The sequence below is a fragment of the Furipterus horrens genome, unplaced genomic scaffold, assembly GCF_987537825.1.
Source record: "Furipterus horrens unplaced genomic scaffold, mFurHor1.1.pri manual_scaffold_15, whole genome shotgun sequence".
NCBI classification, from domain to species: domain Eukaryota; kingdom Metazoa; phylum Chordata; class Mammalia; order Chiroptera; family Furipteridae; genus Furipterus; species Furipterus horrens.
Genome location: NW_028327185.1, coordinates 8,046,470 through 8,061,354, shown reverse-complemented (window position 1 = coordinate 8,061,354; position 14,885 = coordinate 8,046,470). Strand labels below are relative to the sequence as shown.

The 14,885-nt window shown below is 44.0% G+C and overlaps 1 protein-coding gene across 4 annotated transcripts in view; it reads right to left on the bottom strand.

The window, feature by feature from the left end:
- The window catches only part of MARK1 (microtubule affinity regulating kinase 1), a 68,620-nt gene extending 54,690 nt beyond the window's left edge, over positions 1 to 13,930 (bottom strand). For 2 of the 4 annotated variants that reach the window (XM_090263500.1, XM_090263503.1), the window contains exon 1: positions 13,782 to 13,927. In XM_090263500.1, the coding sequence (XP_090119626.1) occupies positions 13,782 to 13,832 (51 nt within the window). In that variant the 5' untranslated portion in view covers positions 13,833 to 13,927. Of the gene's footprint in view, positions 1 to 13,781 lie in introns of all 4 variants that reach the window. The other 2 variants (XM_090263504.1, XM_090263501.1) reach the window with 2 other exon arrangements.
- Positions 13,931 to 14,885: the final 955 nt, after the last annotated feature.

Here is a 14,885-nt window from a genome sequence, read left to right as displayed (position 1 = left end):
GGGCGCAGTGAGGCTCGTCAGTTACCTGGTGGCAGGTAGATCACATTAGACTGCTTTCATCACAGGAGGGGCAGGGTTCCGGTCTCTGGCATAAACACCGGCTGCTCACACGGATTTGCCCTCCCCCCCACCAGGCTTAGGCTGGAACCCGCAGGGCAGACTTGCAGCACACATGTTTCACCCTCACGGCATTACGCACGCACTGCTTCAAAGAAAGGCTCTGACTTTACAGCAAACGAAGCCTGGGAACGGGCTTCTGCTAGAAGAACTCGCTGGCCTTCTTTTACTTCCCCAACCCCCTGAGGCAGCTGGTGTGACAAACCAGTGGGGTTGCTTTTTAAAGATTCTGTTGTGACAGCAGCAGGGGGGGGGGGGGGGAACAGCACCTTGCAGAGCTGGGGTAACATCCTCTAGGTCGAGACATGGACTCTGAATCGGGGACTAATACATGGTGCTGTTTCTCCCACAGCCCAGACACACAGGTCCAGGAATTAAGAGACAGAAATAGCAGTGGCTCCTCTCACTACTTCACCCTGGCGATCCACCAGGGATTTTCTTCTTCCTCGTCTCTGCAACTGGGTTCTGCTGGCACGGAAGTCTCAGTACCTGAGGGTCATACCAGGGGTCAGCGCAACGTCCCATGAAATTGCACATTGATACCGCTCCGTGGCTGTGAGTCACTACCCAAAGAAGGGGGAATTATGCTGGCCAGGGTGACTGATCCTGACTGTCGAGGAGAAACTGGCTGCTATTACCCCCGATGACTTAAAACCAGCCAGCCCTCCAACCAGATATGTATGGCACTCGTTTTGCAGGTAAGGAATCATACCAAAGCTACACCCTTTTAAATGACTAAGACTGGGGATAAACTAACCCCGCGGATGTCTTGTCTACAAAGTCTGTGCTCATGAGCACACGTGGCGCCACAGACGGGCATGTCCGTTCCCGTTGAGGACATGGGTGTCACTGAGCCACCATGGCCCTGGGCACGCTGCTGTCACTCCCTGTTCACCGAGTCACCTACAGGTAACTCGGCTTCCCACTTGGCTTTCTGACACTGAATGCAGCAATCCAGAAAGTATACTTCACAGCGTAAGTTCAGTACAATTTTTGTCTTAAAGTTTAGTACAATGTTACAATTATTTTTGGTATAGAAAGAATATAAACCTAAATATTTAAAAGTTAAAACTGTGTAAACAAAACCCTGGCATATTTGCTTCCTTTAGCTCAACGTAGTAATAATGACGGCAATAACAGTAACAGCGGCAACCGCGACTTACAGTGTCTACTGGGTACCGGGCACTTACCTACGGGCATCATCACATGTGTTCAATCATTCAAACCTCACAGCAGCCCTATAAGGCGAACGTGACTGCTATTCCTTTTTCCAGATACAGAGCATGAGGCATAAAAAAACTACGTGGCTTTCCAATGTCACAGAACTAAGAAAATGGCAGAGCTTGGATTTGAACCCACACTCTCACTTCCGAGCGTGGGTCTTAGCCCAGAAGTTACACTGACTCCATATCTGAATCATGCTGTACAAAGGGTACTTTCCCTCTCCAGGAGGTAGACAGAGGGTGACTGAGCCTGCATTTTATTTTTAGAGGCACTCGTCCCTAAAATACTCTCCTCTACACCCCCCAACTCCTCTGGGAGGTCATTCACTACTGCGCGCCAGAAGATAGCCACCGAGTCCCCAGAGGATAAAAGAAAATATTTGCTTAAATTATATCTAAAAATAATGATGGTATTAAGTTCTTTTAGAAATGTCCTAGTTCCTTCACTCCCACAAGCACAAAAACCTTATAGCAAACTCATGCCAAACATTACAATGTATGTTTGTTCTTTAAATCACTAGATTTGATTTAATTCAACACTCCTGTAGGCAAAGCTCTATTCTAAAACCTTCAGTTCAGATATATTGAGTAAATCTAACAAAATCCAGTAATTATTCCCGAATATAAGCTAATAATCGTATCAACTTAAATGTCAACACACTTTACTTTCTAAGTAAATTTTGTGAAGAACAGTAAAATTTTAACCGATGACTTAAACTTGTGATTATGAATACAGAGGCTTGGGGGATAACCTCTCTCGAAAACACCTCAGAAGTTCTTTTAAAAAGAAAAAATCAGAATTTAAAAAGCAAGTATTGTATCTACATAGCACAACCTCAGATTCTTAAAGTACTTCAAACTTTTCCAGTGACTGAGTGAATCTTTGTCACATATATTTACTAAACATCCATCAAGGAGCTGCTATGTGCACAGCACTGGGCTAAAGTACTTTAGGAGGGGGAATGTATTTTACTGACATCTTCTTGCTGTTTTGAATACAAGACAGCAGGCAATTCTGAAAACTTCTGAAAACCAATGGAGCCAGGTGCCATTGCTTGACTGATCTGGGAGTCAGTCATAGGGTCCTTCTTGATCTCAAGGAGTTGCGGCATTATAGGTGGGGCGAGTTTAAGAAATGACAGGACAGTTTGAAAATACTGTCGCAAAATGCACACAAGGTAGAATCAGCAGCGTGATAAATATTCAACTCCAGCAGAACAGAGATGAGAGAAGACTCCTGTTGGTTTTCCCCTTTCCCGGAGAGGAAGGTAGGAGAGGAAAGCAGAAGTAGCCCACCAAGCTCCTACCAACTGTCTCTATTCAAGGCATGTTCTTTGGACGCTAGAAGTTAAGAATTGACTAGAGTCAGTCCCCCAGGTTCAGACAAGTGGCTCCTGGCATATAACTTACTTCCCTCTAGTTTTTGGTATTTCAACATTAAACAGAAAGGCTCTCGAGTGGCCAGAAGGATCAATGGTATGAGTTAGCAATTCTACTCAGTCAATAAATAGTTCCTATAAAGAAAAGCGTGCCAGTTTATAAGAAAGCACCAAATGAAAGGTACGAGTAAGTGCTGAAGGGAAGAAGGGGTAAATGACTTATCCAAGATAAACAAGCTAGTGACTCAGTAGCTAAACAATTTCCCCCCTTAGGTCAACTGTTGACCACTGATTAAAATCACAAAGACAGGATGCCGTAAAAGGGGTAATGAATTACCAGTCCTAGCATTTGCTAAATCCTTGTACTAACCTGTTTATATCACACTGTTCTTCTGCCCTAAGTCTAGAGGGGCTCTTATTTCTGGTTTACTAAAAACTTTATGGTTACTATGGGCTTCTCTAAATTCACTCTCAATATATACTACCCTAGTGAAAGGTGGATGGAATTTCATTACGAAATGTGAATCTTAACTGGCATGAAAGAAAATTATTCTCGGACACTTGTGAAAATGGTAAGGAAGACTGTACCCAAGATCACTGCAGTGAGGGCATCATGAGAGGGGAGAGAGGTCAATTCTGAATACAGCAATGACAGCTGGGGATTTATAACCACGGTGAAGGGTAAGGGGGGTCAATGGATGGAAAATTTCTGAAAGGGGGCCTCAGGGCTAGGGGGATTCTTGCTAAACCAGCCTACCAGGAATCTTGCTGAAGACAGGTCAAGAACTTAGACATCAAAAGCAGGGGACCAGGAACTTGATTAGCTATCCAGGGGGGTCAGATATCAAAAGTGGGCAAATTCTTACTCAAAAGACCTCACAGTATTCCTTTCTCAGACTGGGCGTGCAGGTCCTACAGAGCTAGGACAGACACTAAAACCGAGGTCAAAGACCAGTAAGGAGACTCAGAGGAGCCAACCTGAAGTCTGGTGAAGGAGAGTCTTCAGCACCGGCACTGACATTTCCCCTGCACCCAGCCCTGCTCCCAATATGCCAAGTCAGGCATTTACCGATGTATGAAAAGCTTTTCCATGGACCATGGGAAAGCATCCACTAACTCTAAAAACTGGAGAGTCTCTAAAAATGCAGGCACACTCAGAACACAAATCTAATCATATCGACCCTCTACTTATAAACTGTCCAACGGTGACCAGTGTCTCCGGGACCAGTTCTGGCTAAGGCATGCAGGGCTCTGCCAATTCTCCTGCCTTGTCCTCTAGCTAATGAAGTGTCCCCCACCCGCAACAGGCGATTGTCACCCTCCTTTCAATTGCACGCTCAGGGCCTTTGTTGTCTTGCTCCTTCAGCCCAATATTCTTTTTCTTCTTCCCACCACCTCAATTTTCCTGAGCTACTTGGCACAGGAGGGCTGACCTTTGAAGCCTAGTTCAAAGGCTATGATCCTTCCTTGGGCACTACCCCCTGCCTCCCCCTCCCTCCTTTATTCTGTGTTCTGATCCCTTCGATGACAAGGAACTGCCACTTTCTACTGCACTTGTTTGTCTGAATGTCTGTCTCCCTCCCCAGGCTTTGAGTCCCTCCGGAGCAGGGAACAGGTTTCATTGCCCTTTGTGTCTCTAGCGTCTCCGATTGAGGTGAAACAAAGAGAAAAGGAAACAAAAGCGAACCCTCTTTTGAGATTGTGAAAGCAGTACTGTTGATCCCCAAAAGAAAGGTCCTCGTGCTTTAAAGATTTTAAACCAACCTGTTACTATATCCTTCGCAGGGCGTCCCATGAAAACTTGGGGCTGTTTCTGAGCTTCTGATTTGTTTACAACCGGAACTACACGGATACCATGATCTGAACAATATTAGATAATATTTTCTCAGAAAAAAGACTCTGCCTGTAACCAGAAGCACTGGGGGTGACCTGTTACTATGTTGTCCCCTGCCCCCTGCCCCCCCCACTAGGGTTAATCACATACAGCTGGAAGAAGGTAGGCAAGGGCGTGAAACTCCTTACCATCCCCTTCTTCAGCCACAGACGCCCCGATGCCACACACATGTACCTCATTCTCTCCAAGCCAGACAATTCCTTGTTATTTTCTACTGCGCTTATCACCTGCTAACAAGATTGATTCTTCATGTTCCCACCCTACCTTCTATGATAAACATCAACCCTAATTCTTTTTCAATTTAATCGAAAGATGAGATTCAGTATGATATAATCATCATCACAAAACTGACAGCTTTTCAAAGCCTAGCCAGGGAGTATTGGCATCAGAATTACTGGGGGTTTATGAAGATGGAGATTCCTGGGCTCCACCCTGAAGAAACTGAGTGAGAACACAGAGTGGGAGGGAGTGGGAGGGAGTGGGGGTTAGGGACTGTGAATCTGAAACAATCTCCTCAGCTGGTTCATAAATTCACTGTATTTCAGAATAAATGACCTTGACTTATTAAATTGTTAAGTGCCCCCCAAATATAGGAAATACACAAGTAACATTGGATGTACTCCCTGACCTCAAGCACTTTCAACAGGGTTAGGAAGACAAGGTTTACACACACTGGAATTACAGAACGATGCTAAACTCTGTGGTATGGAACGGTCTTCAAAATGTAGATCAAGTACCCCCATCTTTAAAAGTTTTAAGAATGGATGACTTTAGAAATGCTGACAGATTATGTACATTAAAAAACAGTTCAAAAAAGATGAAAGTTTGTGGAAACATTAAATTGTAATGATACCAACTTTTTGGTGATTAGTAAAACAGTATTAATTATGCAATATAAGTATTTTTCTTGATCTTTTTTAAAAAATCGTCATTTTACAATTTGTGGCACAAAGATTTGCAGGACAGATAGTAAGTTCAGTTATGTTGGCACTTAATTTCAATGTCTCTCGTGGCTAAAGAGAGCACCTCACACAAATGTGTTTGCATCACTGGTTGCATTTATTTAAATATGATGTTCATATTTTAATCTATCCACCAATTATGTGGAAATTTTAATAAAAATGTTAGTAAATACTTTCCCTGATGACAATGAACTGTTCTTGAAAGCTAATCATTTAAATAAGTATAGTATAACAAATGGCTTCCAAAATGTCCTAAGATTTTTGATGTGGAAAATTTATAAATTGGTTAGAAAATTGTCCCCGTGTTTAAGTATACAGATATGAGAATTTCAGAAATAACCTAAGTATGGAAATTCCAGAACACCACTTTCAAAGAGCTAATTCCAGCCTCTCTGCAGTAGACAAAATACTGTGAAGCGTACTGTGATATAAAACAGGACTTTTAAAAAATGCATTGCTAAGCCTGAAGAGAAAACATCCCAGGGCAAAACAAAAACAAATCAATAAACACACAAACACAAACACACACAAGCAGAACAAACTGCAGCTGAAAGCTACCCCGAAGGCATGCTGCCCTGGGTTAAATACTAAGCCTCGGGCGCACTACAAAGTGGGGGAGCTGAACCTAAAACTCTCTCGTGGGGCCGGGGTCCCTACAGAAGACTAGACGGGACCAGTCAGCAGGTACTCCCAGCAGGAACAAACACAAACCTTCTCTAGAAGAAACCATCTATTCAGACTCCCACATTTCACACACATAAAAGTCAGGCATATAGGAGTTCATCAGCAAAACCCAGCAAAGAAACAAGACACAGTAAATGAGAATCAGTAGCCACAAACAATAAAGCTCCGTCTCCAGGAATGGCAGATAACAAAATATCCAGACACAGACTATAAATGTTTAAGAAAAGGAAGATGAAATTGCAAAAATAAGTGACTATGCAAAAGGCCAGACTGATTTGAGAAGAAAACCTTAAAACTTTTAGAAATAAAAAGACAGAATTAATAAAATTAAAAACTCCACAGGCGGGTAAAGAGGAGAGTAGAGTTTGCACGTAACATTCTAGTTTTGCAAGGACCGGCCCAAAGACTGGTTTCTGTCCAGCTGTACTCCTGGTGCTAGTGGGAATCAGCAAATGCTAGACGTCTGCTGGGAACAAAAAGAGCTGCTCATTGTGCTGCTGCTTCAGAGGAACAACAGCCCAGCAGACAGACACCAGAGGGAGCAAGAGATTATGGGCATTTAAGAAAACGAAACCGCAAATCCCACTAACTGGGAATCTACGCAGACAGGTTGAGAAGACATGTCTAACAGAAAAGGCCTGAGAGCGTGGAGGATCTCCAGCTGCACTGAATGGCGAACATCTTTCCATGCAGAGGTAGCCATTTATTTAAATGTGTGGATATGACACAAAGTTTCAGGGCAAAATGACCCAATCAAGGGAAGAAATTAAATCTCCATAAACCAACCCTAAGCAAAGAGTTCAAAATGACTGACATAAAGATGCTCAATAAGCTCATGAAATAACACGTGAACAAAACAAGAATTTCATCGAAGAAACAGAAAATCTGAAAAAGAATCAAACAGAAATTTGGGAGCTGAAGAATGCAATAACTAAACCGAAAAACTTCATTAGAGGGATTCAACTCCTGACTTGACCAAGCAGGAAAAAAAATCAGCGAACTTGAAGACAGGTTGTGTGAAAGTATTTAGAGAAGCAAAAAGAAAGAAATAATAAAAAAAAGAGTGAATAAAGCCTAAGGCATATCAACGAATTGACAATATACACATTAGATGAGTCCCAAAAGGAGAAGAGAGAAAAGACAAAACACTTATTTAAAAAATAAAATGGCTGAAAGTCTCCAAATATGGGAAAGGAAATGGACACCCAGATTCAAGAAATCCAAAAGAACTTATGTAGGAAGAGCTCAAAGACATCCACTTTTCAAAAGTCAGAGATAAAATTTTGAAAGCAACAAGAAAAAAGCAACTTGTCACATACAATGTAAACCCATAAGCCCATCAGCCGATTTCTCAGCAGAAAACTGGGAGGCCAGGAAACAATATGATAATACATTCAAAGTGGTGAAAGGGAAAAAAAAAATAACCTGCCTGTCAGGATGCTACTTTCATTCAACATAGTACCTTTTAAAAGTTCTAGCTAGAGCAGTTTAGCAAGAAAAAGAAATAAGACATCCAAATTGAAAAGGAAGAAATAAAAGTACCTCTGTGTTCACAAATGACCATAATCTTATATGTAGAAAATAACACAGATTACACACACACACACACACACCTTGTTAGAACTACAAAGTCAGTTAAGTTGCAGGATACAAAATCAACAAACAAAAATACTTATATTTCCATACCATAAGAACAAATTATACAAAAAGGAAATTTAAAAATAATACCATTTACAATAGCAGCAAAAACAATAAGATACTTAGGAATTAATTTTAACCAAGGTGGGAAAAGACTTATACACTGAAAACTACAAACTGTTGCTAAAAGAAGATACAAATAAATGGAAAGACACCCTGTGTTCACGGATTGAACATTTTAATACCGGTAAAACGTCCACACTACCCAAAGAGATCTACAGATCCAGTCCAATCCCTATCAAAACCCCAACAGCATTTTTTTTTTTTACAGAAACAGAAAAAAACCCCTAAGATTCATATGGAACCACTGGGAACCTCAACAGTTGAAACAATCTTGAGAAAGAACCAAAAAAGCTGTGGGCCTCACAATGTATGGTCTCAAAACAGATTGCAAAACTACAGTAATCAAAACACTATGATACTGACGTAAAGACAGACAAGAGACCAATGAAACAGAACCAAGACCCCAGAAATTAACCTACGCACATATAGTCAAATGGTCACTGGCAACAGTGCCAAGTATACACAATGGGGAAAGGATAGTCTTTTCAACCAATGGTGCTGGGAAAACTGGATATCCGGAAATTAGACCTTTCACTTATATACCAAAATCAATTTTAAATGGATTAAGGACTTAAGTATAATACCCGAAACTATAAAACTCCTAAAAGAAAACAGGGGAAAAACTTTAACGTGTTGTTCTTAGAAATGATTTCATGGATACGATGCCAAAAGCGCTGGCAACCAAGGCAAAACAGACATGTGGCACCACGTTAAATTAAAAAGCTTCTGCACAACAAAGTGAATAATTAATAGAGCGAAAAGGCAATCTGTAGAATGGGAGAAAATATCAGCAAACTATTTATCTGAAAAGGGGGTTAATATCCCATCATTCAATTTTTAAAAATCCTGATTTTAAAAAAATGGACAAAGGACTTGAATAAATCCTTCTTCAAAGAAAATGTAAAAATGGCTACAGATATATGAAAAGAGTTTTAACTTCACTATCAGGGAAATACAAATCAAAACCACAATGAGTTATCACCTCACACCTGTTAGGGTGGCCATTATCAGAAAACAGACAATGACAAATGTTGGTGAGGATGTGGAGAAACTGGAACCGTGTGCACTGTTAGTGGGAACGGAAAATAATGCATCCACTCTGGAAAACAGTATGGGGTTCCTCAAAAAAGTAAAAATAGATCCAGCAACCCCACTGCTCGGTATTTATTGAAAAAAGAAAGAAAAGAAAATAGGATCTGGAAGAAATATGTGCACTCCTATGTTCACTGCAGCTTATTCATAATAGTCAAGATATGAAAACAGCCCAAATATCCACCAACAGATTAATGGGTAAAGAAACGGTGTCGTACACATTCAATTAAATATTTTTCCACCATAAAAAGGAAGGAAATGCCATTGTATGCACAGATAAATTTTGAGGACATTATGCTAAGTAAAATTAGCCAGTCAGTCATAGGATGATTAATATTGCATGATTTCTCTTAAATGAAGTATCTGAAGTCATCAAACTCATAGAAGCAGAAAGTAGAATTGTGGTTACCAGGGGCTGGAGAGGGAGAAAAATGGGGGTTGTTCTTCAATGGGTATAAAGTTTCAGTCATGCAGGATGAAAAGGTTGTAGAGAGCTGCTGGACAACACGTGCCTATAGTTAACAGTTCTGTACTGTACACTCAGAAATTTGTTAGAAGGGCAGATCTCATGTTATCTGTTTTTTACCACATTAAAAAAACAAGTTCAACAGAGGGGTTAACAGTGATTTAAATACAGCCAAGGAGATTCGGTTAACTGAAACATTACGTACAGTAACTGCACTGTAGATTTTTCTATAAATTGTAGCTGAGACACAATAACATAGGGGAAGAAATGGATGAGAGTTTAAGGCATAGGCAGGATAGAACAAAAACTTCTTGCATCTCTAATCAGAGCACAGAGGGAACAGAGGGACAAGGCAATAGCCAAAGAGATAATGGTTGCTGCATTTCTAAAACTAATGAAAGATACGAATCCACAGAGTCTAGATCTAAACAACTCACAGAGACTGTAGACAGAGAGGCAATAAACTCATGACAAGTTAAGGCACAGTGGGGGTTAAGGTCTGACATAATCCAATCAGAATCCCAAAGCCAGGCACTAATACGTTTTGATGACAAGTGAAAAATTCAAAAGGGAATGCTCTAGCACTGATTCCTTGTGTGTTACTCCTAGTCCCTGTGCTGGGCACTGGCAAATACAGAATTAAGGAGACAAGAGAAATCCGCATCAGGGTACTGAGCAAACCCAAGGACAGTGGTTATTCGCAGAGATTCCCAGGGTACAAACTACTGATGGCCACCTTCATTAGTCAGTACTTGTTACAGCCATCACAGTGAATCTGAGATCTGTGAAAAGAACTGCCATCCAGAGTTGTGTTATTAAAAGTTTCAAAATAAGTTCAACCAAAGTCCATTTTAAGACATCCCTGAAAGGAGTCAAATCAATTCTTTTCATACTGATCAAAATTTCACACAGAAAGCTCAGTACGGACATTTTGTATCCATAAAAATTACCATCATCAGAGTGTTTCCAAAACAGGAAAAAAATTTTTCTTGCTTCATTTAAAAGCACCTAAGAGCAATGGTAATATATTATCTATATCCAGGCTGGAATCATCCAAGTACTCTAACAAAAGAAAAACAAAAAAGAAATATTTCAAATACCCATTCTTCTTCTGGACTTACTCTTTACAACCTAAATTCAAGCCCATTTTGCATAAGTTAATTCCATTATCTGCGACACGTCTTTTCTACTTCACGAGAAAGTATTTATTCCATTCAAGTGAGTCACTGCTTGTGCTGTTGTGTTTAGCCATTTGAGGCCTGTTAGCAACAGCCCTTCGTCTAAGAAAATACTTATGAAAACGAACACACAGAATGTTCCCAAAGAAATCAATTCTTTCCCACCCTTCTATCAACAGTGGTAGTATATAGAAGCTCAGTGTTATAACATTCCTCTTCTGAATTTTACAATTTATCCTCAATATATATTAGTGACATGGGGAAGGGTACGTATTACATATACCCAAGGATACAAAAATCCAAATACATTTGTATATAACTAAACACATTTTTATACAAACTGCAAATGATTTCAATAAAATACCGAGATGGACTTTGAAATGACCATGTTTGCTTATTTTCATTTCTAGCAGCAATGAAATGCTTTTGGCTACATCCTTAATCTTCCAAAAGACTGCAAAGTCTTTCATTAGCATATGAATGCAAATTTCCACAACCGGTTTGTAAAATATGCCTCTTTAACCGGAAACTCTACAACCAATGTATACTTTTTGATTGCAATCCTGGCCTTAATCTATTAGCTATCAGGCAGGTTTGTTACTTTATTTCATTGATGAGAGGTAAATTAAGAATGGATGACATTTCCTACCAGCCAGAGAATAGAGACACCAATTGGTGATTTCAATAACCATCACCGTGGTCCCTTTGATAAACACCTAAAGCACTTATACATCAATTTAGCCCTTTTTACACTGTGTTTTCTACTGTACACTGTTTGGGATTATACTTAACTTTCTCTTTAGGTTCCTTGAGGGGAGAGGCCTCATCCTAAATACTATTATGACCCTTCCAGCTCAAAACCAAAGTTGAGTGTATACTTACTGATACATTAACAGCTTTGAATAATACATATTTTCCATGGCAATTAAGAGAAAATCAGGATATGGGTAAAGTATTTGTAGGTCTAGTTATGTTCAACACAATGACGAGGGACAAGACCATAAAAGTGACTTTGAATTAACATATTCAGAAACAGCAAATTTTTAGAGGCACCACAGCCCTGGCTGATGTTGCTCAGTGGATTGAGCATGGGCCTGCGAACTGAAAAGTTCACCGGTTCGATTCCCAGTCAGGGCATATGTCTGGGCTATGGGCCAGGTTCCCAGTTGGGGGCGCATGAGAGGCAACTAATTGATGCTTCTCTTGCACATCGATGGTTCTCTCCCTCTCTTTCTCTCTCCTTTCCCCTCTCTCTAAAAAATAAAATCTTTAAAAATAAATAAATACAAGTAAATGAAATTTATCACATAATTATTGCTTAGCTTAAAGATGTTTTTTTGGGGGGGGATCTTACATGTGATTCTGCATTCTTAGGCACCATTCAAAATCCGAAAATTTAAAAACGTATTTTCTCACCCTTCTGAGGTTAATGAGAACACACAGTGTTTTGCTAATTAAAGCAAAGGTCTTACTTCTCGTGCACACCGAATGACATGAATCTTTTTAGAGTTGCTGCTAGAAAAATTCTGCACCAAGTTGGCTTTATAATCATCTTTTATCAAAATTTTCATCTTTTTCCCTGACCTTCTTCAATTTCTCAATTAAAAATTACTATATATCACCAGTCATGAAGCAAATTCAGTGATAATTTATGAGAGCAGCAGACTTACGTTATCTTTACTATTTTAAATGCACTGCCTGGAGAGGACAAAGCATATTCTGGAACACCTTCCAAGGTCTTCTAACAATACTCTGTTCCTAGAATTTCTTTTGCCTTCATATAATCATACTAAGTCTCTGTGGTCCCCCGCTGTCCAAGGTCAAATGATCTGTTCACACCTCCCTCTAACACTTCAGAGGTGAGCCTGCATCTCCTCTGGCTCCTCTCTTTAGTCTAAGAACTTACCGCCCAAGCGCTTATGTTATTTCACCCACCCTATGAGGGCATCTGTACACTAAGACCTGGAGAGCCCACGAATTAACCAGACGGCCCCTCAATACTTGCTACCCCCCTAGCTCCTTAAAACATGTCCGAAAATCAGCTAAGGCCCTATGTACAGCCCAGGAGAGTTGTCTGGTGGTTGTTGTTTTTTAAATGTCCTTCCCACAAAAGAACTCACACGTACACACGCACACAACTGTACTTTTCGGAAGGTGGAAATGCAAACTGATCCTGTCCCTCTGGTTTTCGAGAGTTTAAACACCAGGGACATCTGCTTCTAGATAAAAACTCCTGAGGGCAAGTTGATCAAAGACACGGAAAATCCTACCTTCAAAGAAATGCACCTTGTGACGCTCCAGGAAGAAGGAGAGAGATTTCAAGTAAAGCCTGCCCTGATTTATCACCACTGACTGGAGGAAGAGAATAAACAGCGATCGGTTTCCTCTGGCTTTTCGACATTTTGCTGTGACCCCCGGGCCACAGAAGCTGTTTGTGAAATTCTTCCACTCATCACTAGTGAGGAGTATCGCAGTACTATAATAAACTCCTGTGCACAAATGCATACGTCCACGCACACACCCGTCTTTACTACCGCGCCCGTCCCTTCCATCCCCGACCCCAGCGTGGACACAATGCTACAAAAAGCAGAGTCATGGGGCAATGCGGGGGGTGGGGGTGGGGGTGGGGGGCACGGGACTGAAAGAGCCCGAAAAGCGAGGGTGGAAGAAATAGGCAAGCGGGCTGGTCTGTGACCTAGAGCGAGCCCTGGGCTGGGCATGCAGACACCAGGCGCAGAGGAGCCACCGGCTGCCCGCTCTGCCTTGCCCTGCCTCTCTGCCCTCCATCACCCCATCCTCTCCCGCAGGACCACCTCCGGGCAGAGGGCGCCACTCGCAGTCCCCCGGCCCCACGCTGGAGGGCTGGGATGCTGCCTGGGGCTGAGCAGTGGGCGAGGGTCTGGCGGGCGCGCGGGGGGGCGGGGAGGGGGGGCGATCGGGGACCGCGGCGGCCGGGCGGAGGGGAAGGCAGGGGTCGCGGGAGGGTCCGCCTGCGCCGCTGCGGGGGGCGGCCCGGGATACTCACATTCTCCGTGTCCCGCTCGTTCACCGTCGGCAATGGCGTCCGGGCCGACATTTTGTGCGGGCGGCGGGGTCGGGCCGGGGTCTCGCGGGCCGGGCTGGGGTGCGGGCTCCGGGGGCGCAGGCGCGGGCCGAGGCCGAGCGCAGCGCTCCCGCAGGCCGCGAGCAGTGCCACCAGCGGCCCCGGCGCAGAGAGGGGACGAGGCCTCGGAGGGCGGGGAGGGGGCGGTGGCGAGGGAGGGCTCCGCGCGGGCGGGCGGGCAGGCGCCGCGGGGCAGAGGCGCCGGGGGCGGCGTCCGAGCCCTGCTAGGCTCCCGGGGCCATGGCTGAAGGTGAACTCACGCCTGCGACCGCGGCGCGGCGAGCGCGGCCCTGACAGCGCCCCGCGCCCCGCCTGCGTGATCGGCGCCCGCGGGCCGTGCCGCAGCCGCGCGCGGGGCCCTGTCCCGGCTCGGTCCGCGCTCAGCGCCGCCGCGGAGCCCGGAGCAGCGGCGGGCACGGCACGCAGCGCCCAGAGGCACTTGGCGCGGCCGGCGGGTGGGCGGGCGCCAGCCGCGGGGCCTCTCCATTCATTCCCTCATTAGGGATGCGGGGCGCCTCCTCCTCCCTCCCGCGCTGGCTTGCTTGCTCGCGCGCGGGTCCCCGTTTATTTTTGTCCGGGCCCCACCCGCCGAGTACAGTAGTCTCAGCGCCTGGGGTGCCTTTTCTTTTTCTTGGTGTTTGGGTTTTGCCGGGTGGCGGTGGGAGGATGCTGGTTCGTTTTTGGTCGTTGGGGACGAACTGTGTGCCTGGGACCGTGGCTCCCGCACCGCCAACCCGCTACCCCAGGACTTCTCCGATCCTTAATTCCCCCGTGACCAAGCTTTCCCAATCCCTGCCCTCCCTGGAGTCCTCTCTCAGTCCCCTTCTCAGGGAGCCGGTGGCTTGGGCACAGGGCACAAAAGACCCTAGAGGCGCCAGCAGGGTCTCAGGCTAGGCAGCTCGCCCCCGGTGGCCAGGACGGCGTGATCTCCTTGGGAATGGGGACCGTGGAAGAGGTCACCCAGTGCCCACTGCTGCTCCCCCGGTGTAGGGGACAGCCAGGAGTCACAACGTCTACACTGGCTGA